Source organism: Talpa occidentalis, unplaced genomic scaffold (genome assembly GCF_014898055.3).
Source record: "Talpa occidentalis isolate TD23 unplaced genomic scaffold, MPIMG_talOcc4v2.1 talOcc4.13, whole genome shotgun sequence".
Classification (NCBI taxonomy): domain Eukaryota; kingdom Metazoa; phylum Chordata; class Mammalia; order Eulipotyphla; family Talpidae; genus Talpa; species Talpa occidentalis.
In genome coordinates this window covers 28,579,417-28,605,372 of record NW_023601322.1, presented here as the reverse complement: position 1 = coordinate 28,605,372, position 25,956 = coordinate 28,579,417, and the positions used below count along the sequence as shown (strand labels likewise).

At 35.3% G+C, this 25,956-nt stretch overlaps 1 protein-coding gene across 2 annotated transcripts in view; it reads left to right on the top strand.

Moving 5' to 3' along the window:
- The window catches only part of KIAA1328 (KIAA1328 ortholog), a 264,073-nt gene that overhangs the window by 65,917 nt on the left and 172,200 nt on the right, over window positions 1–25,956 (top strand). For both annotated transcript variants that reach the window (XM_054694085.1, XM_037508638.2), the window contains one exon: window positions 14,532–14,659. In XM_054694085.1, the coding sequence (XP_054550060.1) occupies window positions 14,532–14,659 (128 nt within the window). The remainder of the gene's footprint in view (window positions 1–14,531; window positions 14,660–25,956) is intronic.

Here is a 25,956-nt window from a genome sequence, read left to right as displayed (position 1 = left end):
TGTTGTGACCCATCCTTATTCATTGTGATCCAAAAATTTTGTGTTCTAATGAGGTTAGAAAGTCTGACAAAACAGAAGCAAATTTAATTCAATATAAAAAAAAACTCTCACTTGATTTGGCAGGGTGCTTTCTTTGCTTCTATAGTTGTGCAACATGGGCAGAAATGAAGCCTGGGGATTTCAATGTGTACATCAGCTACCTGGGCAACTTGAGAAAAATGCAGACTCTGACCCATATCCAGAGAGAGCTCAAGGATTTTGCATTTCTTATAAGTTCCCAGGAAATAGCAGTGCTGACTAAGTGAACGATTATGAATTCCTGAAGGTTTTTTTTTTTAAATTATTTTTATTTATGCATACAAGAACTGGGGTACAGGCCAGCGGTATGGGGGGGTGGTGGTGAGAGGATTCACTAGAGACAGAGTGGGGAGCAGAACAGGCAGCTCTACTGAAATACACTGCTGAGGGGAGCAGTGGGCGAGACAGGAGAGGTCTGCTGTGCCATGTGGGTAGCTCCCTGCCCGGGGATCGAACTCATGTTGCAGTGACTGCAGATAGCCTTATAGGTTGCGCCTTAACCCCTTGTGCCAGCAGGGAGGCCCGACACATCTTTTTACATGGGGGACCTAATAAAAATGATAGCACAGTTTGACACATATTAAATAATTAAAATTGCAGAAATACTACAATGAATATGGCACTTTCCCTTGGAAAAAACCTGACTTATGCTTGTGGAAGACATCATTGGAAGGATTGTAGTTTGTGACTTCTTGTAAAATGGTAGAAGGAAGGTTATAGACTTTTAACACTAGATGTGTTTGGTGTGAACTTACCTTACCTAGTAGATGCTTGAGGTTGTGAGGCATATGGGTATGTGTGTGTATTCTGTGTACTCCTGGATTTGGATCAGCTGGGAGCTGTTTTCGGCCTCTACCTAATATTTCTCATGGTGATACTCACATTATGCTCAAATGATTTCTAAATACATCAAATGCAGTAAAACACATTTGTGTTTCCAAAACAAGCATGATAACCAAAGTGGCTGTGTAACTTCACACTTTGTTAGAGAAATGTAACTTTTATTTTATTGCAATTCATCTCCACTGGCACCAGGGGGAGTAGTAGGTTCACATTTCACATTTAAACTGACCAGTGCTTTTCTTAGTTTTGCAGCTGCACATATGGCAGATTATTATCATTTTATGGTTACAGTTATAAGCAATTTGGTACAGAACGATAGATAAGTTATGCAGTGTTACTTTTATTTGTTTTAATTTTGTAATCTAAATATATATTTTTAAAATGAGAAAACAAATGCAGAATAATTTTTAGTAGTAGGAGTAACGCTTCCTGTGGCTTAGTCTTATGCCACCCAGTGGAGCCTGCATTTCATTTTTAATCGATCTCTTGTGTATGATAGAAATTGGAACACATAGCTGACAGATTATGTCTATATTATAGGGAGTTAGTTTTTTCTGCTACATTATCATGACTCCTGTTACTTATTAAAAGGGGGGTTTTGCTGGCACTTGGCTTGACAAATACACAAATTTTTAAATTCTCTACCATTTCCTAGAGATAGAACATTCCCAAATTTTATTCCAAGAGGCATCCCTAGCAATGATGCAAAAGCAAATTTACTTCCCTCAGCTCTATCAGGATTTGATACAGTGCTACACAGATGGCTCACTGGTTACAGGGATCATGGCCTATTGGCATCCTTACATAAAACCCTTTTGAATTGAAGGAGCTAACAATGTGCTAGCTGTGAGATGTACAGTGTGGCTGCCTGGTTTATTTGGGGCTTGTAGATTCAAAAGAAGCCACAGTAATTTGGCACCTAATGCAATATGAAGGTCATTTTTAATCCAACTAATACATATTATAAAGATTTTCTTTGAGTACAGGGACTAAAATTTTGTTTGTAGTGTTTATGTTACCACACAGTTACTTTCATTATTAAATCTTCCTTAGATATTTCCTTCAATTGCTCAACATTAAGTCCTTTTGATGCTCAGAAGGTGATTTACTAAACTTTAAGCACAGTCTATCTGTCTACATGGTCTATATATTTCTGAGCCATTGCCTGAAATGGGAAAAGATGTGTAACCTATTTGATCATAAGCTTTTTATTCAGTGTGACTTTATTGCATGTAGGTAACCCTAACTTAATATGTCATTTTGGATTCACTTCAAAGAGTAATAATGTCAGGAATTAATTGTGCTATATTATCCTGTAGTAAAGTAAATTACGTGTTTCCGTCAAATGAAGATAGCATTTATTGTTATCACTTTATAATAAAGTGACATCTTTCAGCAACAGTCTAGTGATGCTCTAAATAGTAAAGGTAGGTGAACCTTTTTGGAAGCATTGACTTTTGTTATTTAAACATATAAATACAACATCATATGCTGAACATACTTTGAAAAATTGAAGAACTTGGAGAGTTAACAAATGTCTTACCTGCATTTTACTACCCATATAATGCAAAATAGTGCACATACTCTATACTAGGTAATAATCTTGTTTGTAATGTGGGGCTGCTACAGAACTTCATGTCACACTGAGTCTCTTGAGTAGCTAAAATCGAAATTTGAGGATCACCGGCATATATAATGAATTTGAACCTATGGTATAGCAAAGGTCATGGGAAAAGGTAGTGACAACAGAAATGGTTCTAGGACATTTTCTCAGGGACTATCTGCATTTAATTGTGGATAAAAGAAGTTAGTAGGTGAAAGAGACTTTTATATATTTTTAAAGATTTATTTATGCAGGGGTACAGGCCAGAGGTGTGGGGGGGGGGGTGTGAGAGGATTCACCAGAGACAGAGTAGGGAGCAGAACAGGCAGATTGACTGAAATACACTGCTGAGGGGAGCAGCAGACAAGACAGGAGAGGTCTGCTGTGCCATGTGGGTAGCTCCCTGGCCAGGGGATCAAACTCGTGCTGCAGTGGCTGCAGACAGCTTCCTAGGTGCGTCTTAACCCCTTGCACCACCAGGGAGGCCCGAGAAAGAGATTTGTAAAAAGGATCAATCAGTAAAGAAAAAGCTGAATGGGCCAGTAACTTGGAAAGCAAGAGAGGAGATCGTTTGAAGAGGAGAACCTGGTCAACAAGGAGGATAAAACCCCAAATTGAATTGTTACATTTAACAATTAATAGATAGAGGACATTTGTCAAGAATATAATGTAAATAAAGTGACACGACAGGAAAATATTGGATTGGGCCAAAAATTAAATTGGAAATGAGAAAGTAGAGACCATAATGAATATGAATCAATCTTTTAGAATGTTGGTAATGATGGAAAGGGGATGTTGGCAACTTAAGGAGAAAAATAATTATTTGAGGATGACTTTTCTTTGCAAGCTTATGGGAAGGAGCCAAAAACTATTGATATAATGAGAAAGACAGAATAATTTATAGTACAGCGTCCTGAATAATACAGAGGAGTATGGAGTCAGGAACACAGATGGAGAAGTTTGTCTTAGAAAGGATTCATTCATTCATTCATTCAACCTGTATTGATTTTCAACACCTGAGGGAATGATGTGTTGAGATGGGAGCTATAAGAAAGTTGGTGATATTTAACAAATTCATGTTGGCCATCTACCCTGTTCTTAAAAAATGAGTAAATCTTTTTTGCTTCCAAATGCAGTAGCTTAAGCTATTACTCCTTAGTTATTCCATATTGTTTTTTCTTTATCCACTTCAGAAAATATTATAATTTTTGTTTCAGCTATCATATATAATTTAGAAAATTTGGAAGGGAATTATGCATATTTGTACTGTCTCTATTCTTCTTTCCTGATGTTACATTTGCTTCCTCGTTAGACCATCTTTAGCCCTTCTATTAGACTATATCTAAATTCTCTTGCTTGTCCTTCATCTGTGAATTTATTTCTCTTTCATTCCTAAAGGATGTTTTTACTGGATATAGAAATCTATAATTAATCTAACAATTAATAGGTTAGAGGACATTTGTCAAGAATACAGTGTAAATAAAGTAACATGACAGGAAAATATAGGATTGGGCCAAAAATTAAATTGGAAATGAGAAAGTAGAGACCATAATGAATATAAATTAATCTTTTAGAATGTTGGTAATGATGGAAAGGGGAAAGACAGTTTTCTTTCTGCATCTGAAAAAATGTCACTTCCATCTAGCTTCCAGGTTTTGTGATGAAAATCTGTCATTCTTTTTTTCTATCCCTTTAAATAAGCTGTTGCTTCACTCTAGCTTTTAGATTTTCTCTCTCTCTAATTCATTTTCAGTAGTTTATTATGTGCACGGGCTTCTTTGCGTTTCTCCTGTTTGAGGTCTGCTCAACTTTTAGACTCTAGATATATGTTTCTTGCAACATTTGGGAAATTTTCAGTTGTTAGCTCTTCATATATTTTTCCAGCTCCACCCTCTTTCTGGAATTCCATTGACAATAATGTTGGACCTTTAATTAGAGTATCATAGATCCCTGAAGCTCTATTCATTTTCATTGTCAGGCTATTTTCTCTCTTTTGTTCCAATTGAATGTGTATTATTCTGTCTTCAACTTCATTAATTCTTCCCTATGTCCTCTCCATTCTGTTGTTGAGCCCACTCTGAAGCCTTTTATTTTGGTTATTATATTTTTCAGTTCTAAAATTCCACTTGATACATTTTTATATTTTCTATTTCTTTGCTGAGATGATTTTCATTTGTTTCAAGCATGTTTATAAGTGCTTATTGAAGCATTTCATGATGGCTGCTTTAAAATCCTTGTCATATAATTCTAACATCTGTGTCATTTCAGTATTGGCATCTGTTGACTGGCTTTTCTCAGTTAAGATGGGATTATCCTGGCTCTTGGTATGGTGTATGGCAAGTGATTTTTAATTATATTCTAGACATTTTGGGTATTATGTTATAGTTTTATTTAATCATCTCTTTTAGCAGACCTTTTCTGATATCACATGAGTGGAGAAAGAAGGGCCACCACCTCATTACTTCTAGGTGGGGATGGAATTGCAGGGTACCTACATATGCCACCTTTTTTGACACCCAAAGTGGGGAGCACCTAATAACTGCTTTGTAAAATTTACACTTCCTACTAGACCTCTGCTGATACCACACTGACTTCGAGGGTCAGGGGCTTCCAAAATGGCCTCCACTCGTTATTGCTGGTATGTCTTGAAAACCTTGCTTCCTCTAACACCTAATTAAAGCTAATGGGAATCAAAGTCCAGGCTCCCTGGACTGATAATCATGAGGGTGAAAGAGGTGGAGCAGTGAGCCCTTAACTTCACATGGCAGATAAATTCCTAACTCCCCATTCAGTTTCTACTGATGCCATGTCAGCAGGGAGAGGGCAAATAGAGGGACACCTAGAAGTGTAGGCTTCTCACTTAGCATTTGCTGATGGAGGTGAACTGGGTTTGCAGTGTTTTCTTAGTATTTGACTCTAGAATAATGCAGTTCTTGTCTATCTTGCTAGGTTTCCCCTTTCCTTTGCTTTTCTTCAGCTAATGAAGGCTGGCTTCCTTTGGGAGTAGATTGTTACTGGTTTTTCTTTTCTCTGTGACCATTGGCCTTTCTAGGTTGTTTCCTTCTCCAACCAGTGTAGGATACAGGAGGCAAAAACAGTGCTAGGCTGGGGCCTCCCCGGTCGCACAGTGGTGGAGCGCTGGGTTGCGACGCTGCCTGCAGCCTCTGCAGTGTTGGTTCGATCCCCGGCTGCTCCTGGCCACCAGAGGAGGGTCCCACATGGTGCGCAGACCTCTCCTGCCGCCCGCTGCTCCCCTCAGCAGCGTTCCTCGGTCCCTCTGCCTGTTCTGCTCCCTGCTCTGGCTCTGGTGAATTCTCTCACCCTCCCGCCCTTCTGACTGTACCCAGTGCTTGTATAAATAAGTAAATAAATCTTTAAAAAAAAAACAAAAACAGTGCTAGGCAACTCACCACCAGTGTGTGTTCCCTAAATTCTGAGGCCCTGTAAGCAATTGATTACCTTTTCTCCATCCTTCAGAATCTTCTTGTTTTCCATGTGATATCCAGGTTTTATACTAAGTGAGAGGAATTGGAAAAATTATGTTTATGCCTTCTTGTCTGGAACCTGAAATCCCACTGTGCTTATTTAACATTTTTCTTTTAAATATATTCTCTGGCAGCTAACACTAACTCAATTTTCTAAACTCATTCCATTGTATTTAGATATTTTATTTTAGCCCAGAAGGGAAGATTTCCATTCCTACCATTGCAGTCATGGGTGAATTAATTTAACTAAGACTGGCTTTTCAAGGAAAATCATCACTAAACACAGACTAGAGAACATTTTTGCTTCATAGTGAAATTGCTTAAAACAACAAAAAGATAGAAATCAATGGTGTTAACTATTTTGCTTATTATTTTTGAATTTTATGGTAGCTCCAATTCTCTATTAAGCATGTGTATAGGTAAAAACCGAGGCCTTGGGGATTTTTCTTTTAAATATGGCTTCTTGGATTAATTTATTTGATAGTCAAGAGTGTTAAAATAGTAAAGCAAAACCTAACTCCATGATTATAATTATAATGTAAAACTTTTCTCTGAGTGTTTTCAGCTATTTCTCTGCAACATTTCTTGAGTGGAGGGTCAAGCAAATAATCTGGTTCTTTACCAGTTTTTAAATATCATTCTGTTAAACAGTCCACATCAGCTCAATTATATTAGGAACCACTGAAGTGAAGTTGTTCATAAAATGCTTTATTACCTTCAGTCTTTGCAGCATTTGCTGAGTTTAGATAATAAACCTGCACATAGAAGTTACTTAATTTTTCTCTGAGCAATAATTTACATTTGTGAGCAGTAGCCTCAGTCAATGAAAGAGGTAAGAAATGAGATATTCGTACTACTTTTTCTAATTTAACCTTAAAATATTAGATGTGATTCCATTCTGTGAGAACTGTCCTTTTTTCACTCTAGTTATAAATACTGTTTTATGGAAATGGTTTGGTTTTTACTTGGAATTCTTATATTGGTTCATATTTCCCTATTTCATTAAAAAGTGTGCAACTCTGGTAAGAGTGCTGTTCTGTAGGGCCCATAGCTGTTGATCTGGCAATATTAAACATTTCAAAAATTATTACACTGTCAACTTAGGCTTAAAAGTAAGTTTGGGCAAATTAGAAAATGGATGTCTATTTGAAAAAAGGCAGAGAAAAAAATGTGTATATGTTTTTCCAGGGGCTCTTCCCCCAATATAAATTCTCAAACCCTACAGGTAATGTGTGCTAATTGTCATGACTTCAGCAGTAACCACAATAGAAATGTTATACTATTCTGAAAATCTAGAATACTGCTTCCTTCTAAATAAGAAAATGGGTTATTCCACATCTTGTATCTTGTATTTTATTTTCTGTATGCTTTTTTCCAAAGCAAAAACAGTTGACCAAAGCAAAAAAAAGCAACAACTTATATTCTAAGGATAGATTAAAGGGAGAAGGCAAAGGATTCTAATAATTTACTGTACTTCAAACAGAGAAGAGGAGGATGGGCTTCTTCCCCCCATAAAGCAGAGGAAAGGTATTCAGAAGTGATGCACACAAAGTGTGATGCCTGAGCCAGCAGTCAGCATCATTCAGATGCTCTTAGAAATACTCTTTGAGGCCCTCCCTCAGATTGCCTCAGTATCTGCTGTCTAACAAGATTCACAGGTGACTCCTGTGTACATTACTTTTTTTTAAAGCTTTATTTATTTATGCAAGAACTGGGGTATAGGTCAGAGGCGCGGGAGGGTGAGAGAATTCACCAGAGACAGAGCAGGGAGCAGAACAGGCAGAGGGACCGAAGACACTGCTGAGGGGAGTAGTGGGTGAGGCAGAAGAGGTCTGTGGCGCCATGTGGGTTTCTCCCTGGCCGGCCGGGAATCAAACCCGCACTGCAGAGTCTGCGGACAGCTGCACAGTACAGCGCTCAAACCACTGTGCCATGGGGGAGGCCCTGTGTACATTACTTTTTAAGGAATGCTGATCTATTGTTTGTAGGATTTGACTCCAAATCCTTGCTCACTGGCAGAGTAAACTAGGGTAATGTGTTAAATTATTTGTAACATGTATTTGATGAGAAAGAGATACTGTAGTATCTTTGAAGCACTTAGATGTGCCCCACCACCAGTAAATGATAGACTTTGCCATCCTCAGCTATTCTAATTCTAATGCCTATTCCTGGTGATAAGCATTTGATTGTGTGACAGGTAATGGTGGTATCTGACTCTTACAGAGAACTCTCCTGAGAAATCTGAAAATTGGAGTGATCACAGCACAAAAACTAGAAGAACTGGAAGTGAACTAGTTGTTTGAGGAAAGCATAATCCCAATGGATTACTTAGTTTGAAAAAGAGGTTAACGAACCTCTTAACCCTGATTTACACTTCCACTCAGAGATGAATGGCCTTACATAGCAGCATAAATAGCTCAAGCAGGCAAATATAGGAGACAGAAGAGAAGGGAGATGTCATATATATTGATACTTCATGGAGAGTTTTAATTAATTAATTTTTTAAAGATTATGCATACAAAAACTGGGGTACAGGCCAGAGGTATATGTGGGGAGTGAGAGGATTCACCAGAGACAAAACGGGGAACAGAACAGGCAGATTGACTGAAATACACTGCCAAGGGGAGCAGCGGGTGAGTCAGGAGAGGTCTGCTGCTCCATGTGGGTTGTTCCCTGGCAGGCCGTGGATCGAATTTGTGCTGCAGTGGCTGTGGACAGCTTCATAGGTTTTGTCTTAACCCCTTGCGCCACCCGGGAGGCCTGAAATTTTTAATTTAAATAACAAGAACAAATATCCTTTCTTTGTAGATATTTGCAGAATGAGATGAATTCTTTCTAAAGAGATTTGCGTGTGTGTGTGTGTGTGTGTGTGTGTGTGTGTGTGTGTATAAAGGAGAAGGTTACCATTTTTATTTTTTGTATATTTCAATTTTTAAGTTTCTTGCTGTTGGCATGTACTGTTTTAAATTTTGCTTTTATAGAAGAGGATGCATGAACTCAGGTTACCTCATACTAAAATGGTTAAGACCAAAGTGGGGAATGGTTTAATATAAGGTGACCAAATGTTTTGGTTTGCCTAGCACTAGCCTTGTCTTATTACTGTTACTACAGTGTAATTATTAATAGAACTCACTTTACCTTCAAAGCATCAGAGCATATGGTCATACATTCTAATGTTTGAAGTCCATGATGCATGTCGATAAAGTTAAACAATTAAAACAATTCTTGAGATAGTAGGATGATCTGCTAGAAAGACCTGAAGTTGCATCTTGTATTTCTGTATCCTCAAGGAGCAAGACATTCCAAGAATTAGTTTTTCTAATAACTGAAGCTTGCCCTTTATACATCAGAATGTTTTAGCATTAGCTGCTTTTGATGAAAATATTGCTCTGATGTGTGATCTATTTTCCCAACTTCTTAAGGAGTGTAGACCAAACATAGTTGAACTCCTTGTTGACACAAGTTATTGCAGTTCTTTCCACTGGGTGGGCAGCTATTCACTGGTGTGTTGTGATAGATGACAGTTGTTGGAGTTGTGATCCTCATCGCCTTCCCCACCCCCCATTTCCACCCTTCAGAGAACCCCAGGTGTTACTTGTGATATCAGAGCCTCTGGATCAGTTGCTCTGGCTAATTTTCCCATGTGTCATCGAAATTGATTAATTTCCTATGCATATCTTAACTTGTAAAAGGTTAGGAAAAACTAGTTATTGTTCTGTATTATAATTTGGAGATCCTGGCAGGGTGCCCTATGGTGGTCCTCCTTTTTGGATCTATAGAGGGTGTGCTTTAAGTTTCCCCTTAAACAGAATTCCCCCAGATGATGCCTGATCTAAGGACTTACCCTGCTTCTTTGGCTGGGGCTAGTGAGCCCCAACCTTGCCATGTTTAGCACTGCTTCACAAAGTATTATATATACAACCTCACTTCTTGATCTTTCAGAATCTAGAAACCTTGGTATGCAGACTGGTTCTAGTGGTCTGCATTGTCAGGAATGAACTCTTTTTGAAATTTGAAATTTTCAAGTGTAATATTGTTACTGCAGTTCACCTGCTAACTTCTGGTGGGTGGGAGGGGGTGTGTGTGATAATAGTCTTATCTTCAATTCTGGGCTAGTTGCTATAATTCAACAAAAGCTGAATTGATTTAAAACAGCCTTCTAAATACAGAACATATTTCTCCTTCAGTTCTAGCTAAAACATGGAACCTTTAAACAAAAGATAAATTTTGTCAATAGGATAGCAAGAGAAAATATATGACTTTCAATAAAAATGGTTTTGTACCTGTCTTTAATGTCCACTATGAATGTTTGAAAGTATATATCCTTAGAGTATTATGTGAAAAGAAGCTATAAAGAAGAAATCAACATTCTCATCAATCTGGCACATTGAAAACCTGCTTTTTAGGATATTTGCATATGAGCTTTTAAAGAAGTATCCTATGTTTAATGTAAGAGAAATCAACTTGGTGTAGTTGATTTCCTAAAAACCCTCAGGGTCTAGTGACTTGAGCAAAAGACAGAAATGTCAAACATCGCAGTTTCAACTTATTTTCTGCCCCATCTTGTTTTGCAGCCACAAGAAACAAGGTAGAGACTAAAAATGGAAAGAAAGCGCTTTAAAAAACCATAAATGTTCTACTTAGATATCTTTCCTTAGGTCAGGTGGTAGTTGTTGCGGTTGTTCAAGGACCAGAATCCAGAAGAAACTGGGTGAGGCACTGGATTCGTCTTTCCCTTTGTGAGTCTCAGAACATTGCATTTTCCCCTGCTTGTTTTGGAGTTTCGTTCCCTTTCCCAACAGATTGCTATCATCAGGAAATTGGAAAACACTGTGACCTGGCACTGAATTTGCCATAAATTTCTCTTAATTAAATGGAAAATTTCGGACTTGTATCAGCGAGTTGTTCTCCAGCACAGATCGCAACTTAACAAAGGGTATAAACATTCATAGAAAATTCTTGTCTAGCTCTGCCCATCGGTTCATCTTGGTATCAGTTTCTCTTTTATCAACAATTCTTTTTCAATTGTGCATATTGTCATTGTGCACCAAATTGGGTATATAATTTGGACTCAAGTCTTTATCTCAGGAAACGTCTTCTGTTTTGAAAGGGGAGAAAAGGAAATGATTGTGAGATGAGAAATATGACATGATCAGAAATCATATTTTCTTCAAGTGGAAAAATCTTGTGAGGTTGTAACAGTTGGGCACAGGATTATACAGATCCTAATGAAATAGTTGCTGTCTTCTGTGGCATCAGTTTAAAATGGCCAGAGGGTGTTCATCGGGCACTGACGTTATCAACATCCTTAGTTTAGGTCAGACCACACTTTCTCTACCCAAGAATCAAATCAGCTATTTCTCCAAGGAATTGTGGTTCCAAAAAAAAAGAATTCTTTTAAATGTAGAGTCTCCCTTCTCTCCTCTCACTGGTTTAGGTTCAGATCAGGATGACTTGTTAGGTCTGAATATCCCGGATGTCTCGGGGCAAAGGTGGGGCAGGGTGAGGTGAGTACTATTTGCTGTGTTCTAAGTATTCTTCCAGTTTCAGACAGTTTCTTTCTCATTGGCAGCCTACTATTGATAGTAATACCTCCCTTCTCTGTCCATCTCTACTGCTGATTTTTCTTGGTTTTCATTCTTCCATCTCCCTATTCATTCCGCTTTGATCGTTACTTTTATTTTTTATATATACACTTTGGATGTAGGCTTTAAGCTTGCATAATAACCATTTCAGCAGCCATTTCAGTGAAGAGGGCATTTTACCCGCATTTTCCTAACCTAAATCTCTTTCCTCAAATGGAGGCTTGAAGTCTCACTGTGTAGAAAGGAAGGGAAATTACAGGTTTGTGTGTGGACATATATTTTCACTTTTCAAGAAAAAGGGGGACATTTCAAAATCTGGTGAATCAAGAACAGATATAAAAAATTGATAAAGATAGGGACTACCTGTTTTTGTATTCTGCCATGTAGCATGTATTCAAATAATTATACCTATAATTTGTCTTCAAATACTCATGTTTAACTCTTAGACTGTATAATTGTGCTGGCTTTTTCAAGAATAAAATTCATATTCTGAGTCCAGGCTAATATGTTCACTAAAAGCATTACTAAAAGCATTACTGCCTATGGTAAAGCTAGAAATAAAAATTGCTTTTATATACATTATAGCTGGCAGAGACTCTTGGGACTACCACAAATCATTCCTGTCTATTGGAGTTTGCTGACAAAAAGCATGGAAATGTAAAACCAGCATGGTCTGTGATACAGACTTTGAAAACTTATAAGCTTGTTCAGACCACTATTCATTCTATTGTTATTGTTGTAAGATGCTAAATATTCAACAAGCTCTTCTAATTCATATGTTCTCTGAGCTTAGTGACCTATCCTTTCTTGACAAACCAGCTCCTCTTCTACAAACCATTTGTGGCTCCTTTTTTTGTTAAAGGTTAATAATGAGAATAATGAAGCAGTTGGCTATTTATGCAGTCATGATTGGCAAAAGTTATTAGAACAGGAATCTGCCCAGAAGCAAAGATTAGGTTAGGAAAATGTTAAGGAATACTGAAATCAGTCACCATTTTTGACATTTAAGAAACACTATTTCCATCCTTAATCATAATGACCTGTTGTAAAAGTATGCATATAAAATGATCTCATTGCACAGTAATTTTTATACCAACAGCATACATACATTCATGAATATAAGGGGGAGATTCAGAAATAATCTGAGTGAAAAATGGACCTGGGGAAGAAATTACTGCTATGAGAAGGACAGAACTCTCCCTTGGATAGAACTCTTTCTGGTGGACACTTAACCTACACAATTAGGTCATGCTTCTAAAGTAGTTTCTGCATCTTAAGCACTTCATAAGTTTGAGGACATAGGTGGATGGTGGCCCAGTTCGATTTTTATATTCTTTGTATTAGTATGTGAAAGGGAGCATAGTATACAGAAAGAAAATTTCCTTTAAAAAAGAGTGTCCTAATGATCATTTTATTAATGAAACATTGACTTAGCTGACATTATGCAAAACAAATCAAACAAGACAAATATCTGATTATAATCCCTATCTGATTATAATCCCTATCTGATTATAATCCCTATCTAATTTCAGAACATGTTCATTACCTACCCCCAAGACCGATACCATTGGCATTTCCCTGGCAACCACAAATGTAATTTTTGTCTTTATGGATTTGCCTGTTCTGAACATTTCCTTTTATTTTCAACTTTTCTCCTGTAATAGGTATTTTTAAAAATTGGAGAATAGTGTAGAAAGTGGGTATAGATGAATATAACTCTTAATTGTAATCTGGTATACCTAGAACTGACTATTTTTTCCGCTAGCTCGTTGGAAGTGGTATTTTTAAAAACAATAACAGCTTCATAGAAATAAAATCATGCAATATGTGGCCTGTGTCTGATTTCTTAGCTTCATGTATTTAAAGTTCATCCATATTTTAGCATGTAACAATACTTTGTTTCTTTTTATGGGCAAATAATATTCTAATATATAGATATATACCACATTTATTTATCTATTTATCACTTGGTGGACTTTTTTTTATTTTTTTACTTTTCACTGTTATACTCGCTCTGAATGCTGGTACAAGTTTTTATATGACATATATGTTCAGTTCTCTTGGGTGTATATCTAGAAGTGGAATTGCTGGGTTATATGTCTGTGCCTTTTTTTTGGTTTCATTTGTTTTTGTTTTTGAGGCACTGCTAACATTCCTACATTCCTATCAGCTACAAAGGTAGGTAACTAATTTCTTATTGTTGGTTTTTTCACTTTAACCATCCTAGTAGAATGCAAGTGGTATCTCATTGTTTTTATTTTAATTTTTTCCCCTGTGACTAATGAGGTTGAATATCTTTTCTTCTGATGCTTGGCCATTTATATATTTTCTTTTTGGAAATATCTTTGTAAGTTCTTTGCTCTTTTTAATTTTAATTTAATTAAGGTAATCATCTTTTATTGTTGAGCCCTATTAGGTTTTTTATATATTTAGGATACCATAATAGTTCTAAATCATATATACATATATAACTTGCAAGTATTTCTCTCATTCTGGAAGTTGTCTTTTCAATTTCTTAGTGGTGTCCTTTGAAGTGCAGAGCTTTTAATTTTTTTGTTTATTATGTGGTTGCTGTTCTTTTAGGTGACCATTGCTTAATTCAAGTTCACAAAGGTTTACTTTTACCAATGTTATGCTTTAGTTCTTACATTTAGGTCAGTGGTACATTTTCAGTTAGTTTTTCTTTGTGGTATAAGGGTAAGGGTCAGTTTCATTCCTTTGAAAAATTTTTGAGAAATTTCTTTTCAAATGGGATGACCATACTCTGTGAATTAGAGTTTTTTTTGTACTATGTTCATCTGAAAACTAGTTACCTGTACTCTCACCAAGTGTGATTACATTTTTATCTATTTTTTGTTTATTGGGATCTGAAAAGTGCCACTGATGAATGCAGTTTAAATAAGCTTAATATTTTTTTTCCTTAATTTACAATCTCACCTCTTCAACTGCAATATAGAGAATGCCAAGAACTTTTAAGCCTATATCAGAAATACCTATCAGAACAGCAGGAGAAGCTCACCATGTCTCTCTCAGAACTTAATGCTGCTAGAATGCAGAAACAACAGGTAAGCATCTTTATTCTTACCTTTTCTTGTCTCTAATGGATCAGCAAGATGTCAGAAGAGTCATTTGCCTTTTTCTTTGTCTCATGGTATATAATATTACCTTAAAACATACAAATAAAGCACATGATTCACTTGGTATCTTTTATTTCCCTCTCCTTTTCCTTTTCTGTTCCTGTAGCCCAGAGATCAGAAGGCTTTAGTCAGTGGGAAAGTTTCTGGTGATATGAAAGCAAAGCAGGAATTGTAAAGAAAACTCATGGTTCTGTTGCTTAAAGAAAAAGATCAAATAGGATGTTTGTTACTCCTTGTCCATATGGAAAACACTCATAAGCTTTTCCTAACTCAAGTTTACATTTTATAATAGTAAATGTAACTTGTTGGCTTAAAAGTGTTAGTTAGAGAGCACTACAATATTTTGTGTCTTTTTATGTTTTTCTATTAATTACATTATTATTTGCAAATGTTTATATATAAACATTTATATACCTATCATCAAATAATATATATTATATAATTAAATGAATGTTCAGAACCCTGCTAGTTGCTATGTGAAACAAGTTCTAAAGGCATATTTATTGTTCTCAAGAAAGTAATAATACTTGCTGTCTTTTTCACATCTACTTGCATTTAAATCTTCAAATGGCCACAGCTGAGTCTTTTATATTAAAACATTATGGAATAAACTGTAGTAAGGTCAGAGTCATTCATATTGAGTATTAAAATGTGGATAATGTGCTCAGGTGTTATCTTCCTGCTTTGAATAGTATCAAGTCCTGAAAACCAGACTTTAAGAGTTTTTTTGTAACCCTTCTAAAGAACACCATTGCTGTTCAACCTAGAGACAGCTGTCTCAGGTGGGTTAAGAATTTTAGTCAAGAAAATAATGTCAGGTAATGTGCTCTCAAAATAAGTCTTTTTAAAAACTTACCTCTAAATTTTGTGGTGGAGATGGTAGCAGTTTGTTTCTTTATGAAGCATTCATTTGAGTCTTATTCTGTTTCTTCTTTGTGTTGGTTGTCATTTGGCCTCAAGTTGCATGTTATAAGTTTTGCTTGGAGTTTTATAATTTCCACAGTCCTACCGAAGAGCGCCTAGCTTATGATTTTGTTTTCCAGTTTCTACCATTTCTTTGAAAAAAAATTGTCGATTTACAAAGTGAATATTTTTTCTTCTTTTTTACTATATCCTCTTTCTTGCTTTTCCTCCAAGATGAGTCATTCTACATTCATTTTGTAATTTATCCAGCATTACAAATTCTTCACTATGAATTCTAGAAAGGTTTTTCATTTGCTCTTTTTTCAATTCAGATATTTGACTGATATATGTCTTTAACTTCATTTCCTTGTCATAAGAAACAGTACTTCCCCACAGTTTCACCTTGATCTTGGATGTGAGAACATCTAGTATGCAGAGTTTTGGCAGATGTACATTTTAGAACATACCTTTTCTTATCAAATTGAATTTAAATTTTTGTTTTCTTATCACAATTGAATGTTATATTTTTATGTGTGAATCTAAACTTGAATGGTGTCACCTCAAGCCATAATGCTTATGATTTCTATTTTAGTCTTATTTGACAGGCTATACCATTTTAGAAATTTTATACTGTTTCCTCAGTATCCTTTATATTAAGGGAAAGCCTTAGAAGCATTTTGAGTACTTTTTTCCACGTGTTCAAAAAGATTGGTATGTAAGTTTACCCTTCTTTTTTTCTTTTGTCAAGTAGATATAAAAGAGGTAGAATTTGATTCTTCCTAAGATTTCTCTCTTTGCTATAAAGTCATCACCACTTTTTAGCACCAGATAATGTCTGTTAATGAATCTCTTTGGTTCTGATCTGGTAAAAGACAGTTTATAGAAATTTTTGCATTTTTCCCATGATCATGTAAACCATGTTTCTTAATTTCGTCTGGGCTATGGGCTAGAAAGAAATCTGAAATGCACTAAAGATAAATCATTACTGAGCACATGTTTAATATTTCTTGATGGTTTCTATTACTATTGTGTCACAGGTTTAATTAGAAGAGTTTTTGTGGTGGTTAGGGCCACAGTGTTTTGAAACTACTTCCTATTCTGTGGTGGTTTTCGTGTATTCTTTTGGCTAAATATTTTTATTCACCACATGTACTCATGTGACAGTAGAATTCATTATTTATATTCCACCTAATTTTATTTGTGTATTTCATGTGTAATATTTCAGTTCTATTTAATACTGAACTATCTTTGACCTTTTTTTAAGACACAAGCTTTGTCTTTGTTTTAAGTAGTCCAGATTCTTTTGGCAGTCTAAAAGTGTCATCATACTTCTGACAAAGAAATCAAGTCAAAGACAATATCATGCTCAAATATATTACTGACTCAAATATATTACTAAACTGCTCACAGAATAAGTGGTCAGTAGGTAGAATAAGAAGATGATAAACAGCTGACTTTTCTTCAGAAACAACGTAGGAAAGAGGCAGTGGGATGGCATATTTAATGAGCTGAAGAAAAAAATAATCCTGCAATCAAGTACAATTATCCTTCAGAAATGAAGGTGACATAAAGACAGTCCCAAATAAAAAAAACTTAAATTTTTACTAGCTTTCCTGCATTATAATAAATCCTAATTAAGTAGGTTCAGGTGAAAGGAAATGACATTAGGACACTAACAAATTCACACAAAATCTGAGCATTGATGAAGGTAATTTTGTTTTTCTCTTTGCTTAAATAATTTGTAACACGTGAATAAAACAGTAATTACAAAACTTTATTGTTGAACTAATGAGATTTAAAGATGTTGTGTTGTGCACTCCCTTGTGTGTATGTATTGTACAAAGGAAAAGGGAGGAAAGGGAGATATATTGGAGGAAATTTTCTATAAATTATTTGAATAAAGCTACTATTTGAAAATTCCATGATCCTGTTTGCCCCAAATCCTAAGGCATTCACACACACACACACACACACACACACACACACAAAACCCAGAACTACTAGAAATGATATATGAGCTCAGTATGGTTGCAAGATGTAGTACCAATATGCAAAAATCCATTGTACTTCTGTTTACTACCAGTGAACAAACGATATATTTGATAAAAGAAGTATAAGACTTGTACAATGAAAACAACCAAGCATTGCTGATATAAAATAAAGATTAAATAAAAGGAAACACATTCCACATCATGAATTGCAAGACTCAATGTTGTTAAAATGGCAATTCCCAATTGATCTATAATTTGTTGTAATCTCTATCATATTTCCAACACATTTTGATCATTTCTTTTTTGCAGAAATTGTTTCCAAAATTTATATGGAAATACAAAGGAATAAGAATTTTGAGAAAGAAAAATAAAGATTACTTTTTCTGATTTCAAAATTTACTCTGAAGATTCAGTATAACATGGAATTTTAACATGACCTTTGTGCCCTGGAAAAACAGTTCTACTCCCATGACTATGTTATGTTATGTAGTCATCCCTCAGTATCCACAGAGGATTGCTTCTAGGACCTCCTCCCCATATAAAAAAATCTGTGGATGTTTAAATCCCTTATATAAAATGGCATTGTATTTGCATATCATCAGTGCACATACTCTTGTATATTTTAAATCATCTCTAAGTTACTTATAAAACACAATACAATATAAATATTATTTAAATAGTTGTTATACTATATTGTTTATGGAATGATGACAAGAAAGTAGTCTATTCATGTTGTACAACCAAAATCATCATAGGCCTAACCACATAGTATTTATTTTCTGTCCACACTTGGTTGAATTCATGGATGCAGAACCTTTGGAAATGGAAGGCTGACTGTGTAGTAAGTAGGAGATAACCTAGGTGGCTCTGGCCTAATCACCTGAGAAAAACAGAGTTTTCCTCAGTTGGAAGCAAAAGAGGAAGTCAGAGATTTCATGCATAAGAAGGATTCACCACACCATCTGGCTTTGAAGAAGAGGAATGGGGGTAGTTGAGAATGGCCTCTAATCAGTAGCACAAAAATGGAGATTTAGGTATATAACCGTAGGGAACTGTATTTTGTCAACAAACTGAATGAGCTGAGAAGCAGGTTCCTCCTCAGATACACCAAATTAGAACTCAACCAGCTAACACCTTGATTTCAGTTGAGAAAATAGAACCTTGACAACTCTTTGTGGAACCTGTAGAACTGTGAATTAATGAATTAGAATTATTTTAAACTTCTACTGTTGTGGAACTTTAAAAGAAATATAAAACTAATAGAAATATAAAACTAATACATACAGAAATATAAAACTAATACATACAGTTTTCAACATAGTTTAGTCCTACCATAATGATGGACATATCAATCAATGGAACAGAATTGTAAATTCAGAAATAAACTCTTAACAATTACAGTCAATTGATTTTCAACAAATGTGCTAAAGCAATTAAGTGGGGAAAGAATCTTTTAATGAGCATTAATAGGACAGTTGAACATTTGCAAAAAGATAAATTCTTTATACCATGCACAAAAATTAGCTTTTACACTATTCCAGCATTCAGGATACCTTTTTTGAAACCCTACTCCAGATGTTGATTTTTCTCAACATCATTTTTTTTTCTTTTGGATGCCTGTTACAGTGACCACCTGAACTTGAATAGTGATCACAATAAGTTATTTACTCTCATGTAATAATGACCAGAAGTATACCCCTTAAATAGGAAAGATAGCAGGATATTACTTTTATGAAACAAACAAAAAATCCTTAATAAGAAAAAACATCTAGTGAAAGTTCTGAGATTCAAGCAGCTGCAATCATTAAGAGATCCCAGAAGAGGACCAGGGGCCTTGCTTTCTGAAATTATGTAAAAGCCATTTCACAATGTACCAGTATCTTGCTGGTAAGTTTGGTGTGTCTGTAAGATTCCTTCCCGGATCCCCTGTAACAGCTAAACCTAAGTCAATCAGCAATGTTAGTCAATAAACTATTTTCTTTTATGGGTATTGCTCCAAAAATGTTAAAAATAAAAGTACTATAGAATCCAGTTATCATATTTCTGTGTATTTACCCAAAGAATATGAAAACACTGATTTAAAGATACACACACTTACACCCTCATATTCATCCTAACATTATTCACAATAGCCAAAAGCTGGAAACAATCCAAGTACCCAGTTACAGATGATTGGATAAAGAAGATGTAGTTTACACAATGAAATACCATTCAGTTCTTTAAAAAGGTGAAATCCTGCCATTTACAACATGGATGGACCTTTTATTCGTAGTAAAATAAGTCAGGTAGAAAAAGGCAAACACTGCATGATTTCACGCATGTGGAAGATAAACAAAACAAATGTATAAACAAAACAAAACAAAACAAAAGCAAATTCTTATTAGACTAAAGGGGAACATAATAGTGGTCACCAGAAGGGAAAGGGGAGAGTGGGTAAATTGGGTAAAAGGGATCAATTGTATTGTGAAAGATAGAAGCTAGACTTTTAGTGGCAAATGTAATGTAATATAAAGAGAAGTGGATTTATAAAGCTATATATACCTGAGACTTCTATAGTGTTATAAATTAATATTCAATTTGAAAAATTTAAACAAAATAAACTTAGATGTCTATTACATGGTGGACACCACTGTCAAAAAAATATTTCATGAGTATTTAATGATGCCTCAATAAAAGCCCTAGGCCCTGACTCGGGGGACCTCCCTGGCTGGCAGTATTCTTTGGGTACTGTCACACTTCTATGCTAGGAGGATAATATGTCACTGAGGATGACAAGGTTTCACACTTGGAACCCACCTAGATTTTGCGCTATGCAAATCTTTTCCTTTGCTAGTCTACTTTGTCTTCTTGTTTTTGTTATGATAAAATTGTTATATTTAAACATAAAAAAATAAAGTGTACACATTTAATAGCTAGGGAAGGAAGAATAGTAAATGATACCCTTAGATGGGTAAACTTTATCAGTTTATTATTTTTCAGATATATTGCAAATATTCTCTGTTTCAAGGGGAATTAATATTAAACATGAGTGTAGAATTTGTTTTGACATAGACATAAATTTATTTGAAGTGTTGTCCAATAGTATGAATTATAATAATAATGAGAGTTTAGGATCCAGAGTTTAGGAAAACTTCTGTTGACTCCCTATGGGATACTGTGCATGAATTTTGAATCCTAAGATGAACTACTCATTTAATTTTTGTGCCACTGTGGATTGTGAGGCTTGTGCTAAGGCAAACATGAGAAGGATAGTTATGTACCACCCCTCCCACACACACACACATAGCAATCAGACACTTTCTAAGACCAGTGCATGAAACTTTGGCTTATCTTCTGTACACAAAAGAAACTCACTAAAACAAAGACACCCTACTGAATGGGAGAAAATAGTTGCACACCATACATCCAACAAGGGGCTGATATCCAAGGTCTACAAACAACTCATACTACTCAATAAAGAGAAAACAAATGATTGAATCAAAAAAATGGGCAGAAGAGCTAAATAGGCACTTACATGTAAATGAGGACAACTAATAAAGAATATGAGAAGTATGAATACTTGGTTACATTCACTGATTCTTGGTATATTATTTGGTTTGGAAGGGTAAGTTATATAAAACCTGGTTAGTCCATAGTAACAAATATACTAGATTAATAAAAGATCTTAAAAATTGGAAAACCATGAAGAGGAATATATTGGGGAGTGCTCTGCATTATCTGCTGAATTTTTATAACTAAAAATATTCCTTAAAAGTTACTAATTTTAAAAGGTATAATGAAAATAGTGTGCAGGCTATAAATTAAAGTTATTTGTTACCAAAAAACCATATTCTAAATAAAATGTGTTTTCCTAGCTGTTGGCTGGAATGCCATGAGTTACTTAATAAAGTGTGAGCACAAAGCACTATCTAGCATTTTAAGCAATATATTTTTTAATTAATTTTTAATCTGTCATTCAAATTCACTCAACAAGCCAGAGAACCCTACTGTAAAAGCATCTATTACTATTATCTATTGCTCTGTAACAAATTGCCACAATTTATTTATTATCTCACAGTTTTTGTATATTAGGAATCCAGTCAAGTCTTAGCTTGTTCCTGTGCTGCAGGCTCTTTCACACGCTGCACTAAAACTGTTGACAGAGGCTGAATTCTCAGGTGAAGGTTTGACGAGGGCAGGGGGGGTTAGGATTCGCTTCCATACTGTCATTCATGGTAGTTGGCATGAATCAGTTCCTTGTGGATTTTTAGGCTGTGGGCCTCTTTTCCTAGCTGGCTATTGAATGGAGGCCACCCTCAGTTCCTTGTCATATAGGCCTTTCCAACATGGCTGCTTGTTTCTTCAAAACAGGCAAGCCAAGTAGGTAATAATCTACTAACAAGGGAAGTTGCATTTTTTTGTAATGTAATTGAACTTTTAGAAGCAAGTTCTAAATCCTGCCTCCATGGTATGCCTTTGTCTACTCCAAGGGCATGAATGCCAAGAAATGGATCATTAGGGCCATCTGAGAAGCTGCCCATGACAGGTGGGGAAGTTAAGCAAATTGTGTAGCATAGTGGCATTTGAGTACTTGAAAATTCATGAATGTCTTTGTACATATTTCCGTAGACAGTTAAGATTTTACTTTGTTTTATGGAAATTTACATCTTTGTTTTCAGTTGTCTAAATTCTTTATGTCTTTGTCTGGCATTTGAATACATGATTTTTGTGTTGAAGCTGCTGTCATGTTAGCTGACCAGTCTGCATAAAATATTTTACTTTTTCATGTTTTACCCATTACTTTATTATGACTTTTTCTTTATTCAAAAAGCCACACAAAAGATTATAGACCAGTTGTTTCCAATATGAGAGAATCAGTCTCTATACACTTCTTTGAAAGTCATGCATACCTATTCCAGATCCTCAAATTGGGCTAAATTGAATAATAATAAGTAATTATTTGGTGACATAATATAACTCTCTTAGTAGTTGAAAACCAAATCAACACTATATATATGTATTATTAGTGTCGGAATATTGTTTCAGATATGCTAGTGCGTACAGTTTTATATTTACTTACATATCTCACATATATAAACAAAAGTATTTGTTGGTCCAATCTAGATATTAATACCTGCTCCTTGTTCTTTTCGTTGGATATAATTGGGACAATGGTTAAAAATATTGAACAGTTTAAACCCAGAATTACTTTGAATTTAATCTTTTACACAATAATATGTTCTCTTTAGTTTCTATACATCTTACCATTTACATTTTGGAGTTCCATTTTGGGAACTTCTCATAGCCACTTCTCATAGCTACTCAAAACTCAACTCACTTTTCTTACATGCCAGTTTCTTTCCAAGTGCTCATGAAATGTCAATGCTTTTGCAATGTCCATAAAACGAGCCAGTGGCAGTAAAGATTCAAACTTGGACTTTTGTGATCTCAAGGTCATTGCCCTTTGTATATATCAGCTACTTGGTGGAAAGTGAGTCTGTGGTTCTAATTTTCACTCTTCCTGTAATGCACTTGGGTAAGTTCTTTAATTTCTCTGATTTTTACTTTCTCAGAAAATGAGAAAGTTAAGGGAGAGCGAAGAAAGACCTCCAAGATTTCTTCCATTCTTTCTATTTTCTTTTCAGTTCTCCTTCACTTTTCCTGCTCCTTCCCCAGGCTTTCTCTCACCTCTTAGCTTACTACCAGTAAGCTCTCCTTAGATCTTGTGTGACATTTGTCTCTATCCAGTGACATGCCTACCTCATAGATTCTCTCAGATGTCCCAGTAAGCCTGACTGCAGCCCTGTTTTCCTGTCCTCCCAACAATGGGCATGTTGCCTTGGCTCTAAAGCACATAGAAGTTAATTTCTATGATTGTCATTTGAATTTGCCTACTTAGAAAATGTATTTCTAACTATGTGTTTTTCACATGCAGAAACAGTTGTCATTCTTTTACTACTCCTTTTCATGGGCAGTTATTTAATGACAAGTGCCCCTTTTCTGCAGCTCTATATTAACTTGAAAATTCACATTTCTTTAGCACCTTTGAGCACTGACTGGACTGGATGCTGGAGGTGAGGATATGAGGCTGTATTGCATAGTTTGTAGTTTGGGTGAGGAAAAAAGTAAGTAATAAGAAAAAATATAAGTAATTCCAGAGTTGCTGAATTACAAGAGAAGCTATAACCATATCTTTATATTAAACTGCAGTTCTGATTCTATCCATGTTCAGCTGAATGCCATTGTTGTCATTTTCTATTTATTTTAGCCACATTTAGTTATTCCTGTGCATCATGATTTCTCAGGAATTTTCTTGTACAGAAGCTTAATTCATTAACCGTGTTTTCCCTTAAATAGAACCAATTTCCAAAATATAAAGTAGGACATTTCCATTACATGGCTAGCAGGTAAAGCAGGACAGCCTGTGCCTGCTTTCATTCTGGGTACTTCTGTTTCATTAGATTATCTGAGAACATTTCCACACCATCCATCATTCTATGTTCCCCTCACCCTTCTCTCCCTCCACTCTTTTTGAAATCATAACCAGGCAGTTTGGGATTGTGTTAACCAGTCATCATTTCATTCTTAAATAATGTCACCAAGTAGGGGCACTATCTTATAAGCACTTGCTTAAGTAAATGATTAACAACAGTAATGAATTATGCAATATTAGGGGAAAACAAATTCATGAGTTTGTATCAGTGATACATGCGTATCTACATCCATACTTACATACATGGGGAGGAAGAAGGGTTATTTATAGTAGAATGCTGAAAATCTAGTTGATAAATATAGACATGCTAAAATTGGAAAATCATTATTTTAATACCACCACGGAAAAGATTAGACCAAACAAGACTCATCAGTGGGTGCTAGATTTAGGAGGAAATGAGGACCATTATGGTTATTAGGTGTCTCTCTTTAGACTGCTTATTAGGGCCTCCCTGGTGGTGCGGCAGGTTGAGCACTGTGCTGTGAAGCTGTCCGCAGCCTCTGCAGCGCGGGAGATGCCAGCCAGGGAGATGCCCACATGGCGTGGCAGACCTCTCCTGTCTCGCCCGCTGCTCCCCTCAGCAGTGTTTTCGGTCTGTCTGCTTGTTCTGCTCCCCACACTGTCTTTGGTGAATCCTCCCACCCTCCTGTGCCTCTAGGCTGTACCCCAGTTCTTGTATAAATAAAAATCTTTAAAAATAATAAATACTACATTTAGACTGCTTATTAGTTGCCAGGGAGAAAAAGGTGATGAAATTGTCCAGGTGATCAAAATTAACATCACTAGTAAGAGACAGGCAAACATGTGTCTTCAGAGGATAAACTCTTAAGAACATATCACCTGTTCTGTATTCCCACCTCAAATGTATTATCTCAATCTAAACCTCAAGCAAACTTCAGATAAATACAAAGTGACAAACCTTCCAAGTAAGCAAGGTTTATTCCTTTACTTCAAAAGTGGAATTATCATAAAAGACAAAGTTTGTGTAAATATTCTACATTAAGGGAGGATTAAGAGATATGACAATGAAGTACAGTACACCTGAGACTATATTCTATAATCCTGGGAGGAATATACTATAAAGGATATTAGAATCAGAATATGGTAGATTAGATAGTATGGTGGATTAGATAAAATTTATCAAATTACTAACTATTGTATTTATGCCAGAGAATAGAGCAATCCATAAGAAATGCTCACTAAAGTATTTAGGGATGAAGTATCATGATATATGTAAGTTACTCTCAAACACTTCAGAAAAAAATACATTCTATATGTGCAGATGATAAAGAAAATGGGGTATAATGTAAGTGACAATATATCTGGGTAAGAGTATCTGTATTCATGTTTAGTTGATTTTTTTTTAGCAGATTTTGTTTTTTTTTCTCTTACTCTTCTTCCACTTTATTAAGATATAATTGACATATAAGTTTAAAATGTCCATCATAATGTTTGATATATGTGTGTATTGTAAAATGCTTATCACAGTAATTTTAATTGATATCCATCACCTTACAAAGTGAAATTTTTTCCTTGTAATGAGCCTTTTTAAGATCTATTAGCAACTTTCAAATAAATAATACAGTATTTTTAACTATAGTCTTTTTGTATATTATAGCCTCGTAACTTATTTATAACTAGAGCTTTGTACCTTTTAACCACCTCCACCCATGTGTTTGATAGTTTCTAAATAGCCTTTCTAAGTTAAAAAAAAAAAAAAAAAAAAAAAAACAACTTCATGTTCCCCCTTCAGTTAGAATTAATGATCAAACCTGTGTCTTTTGGAGAAATAATAATGTTAAAATCTTAATGTGATTTTATATGTCTTAATTATATGCTCACTGCTTGTCTTGATAGAA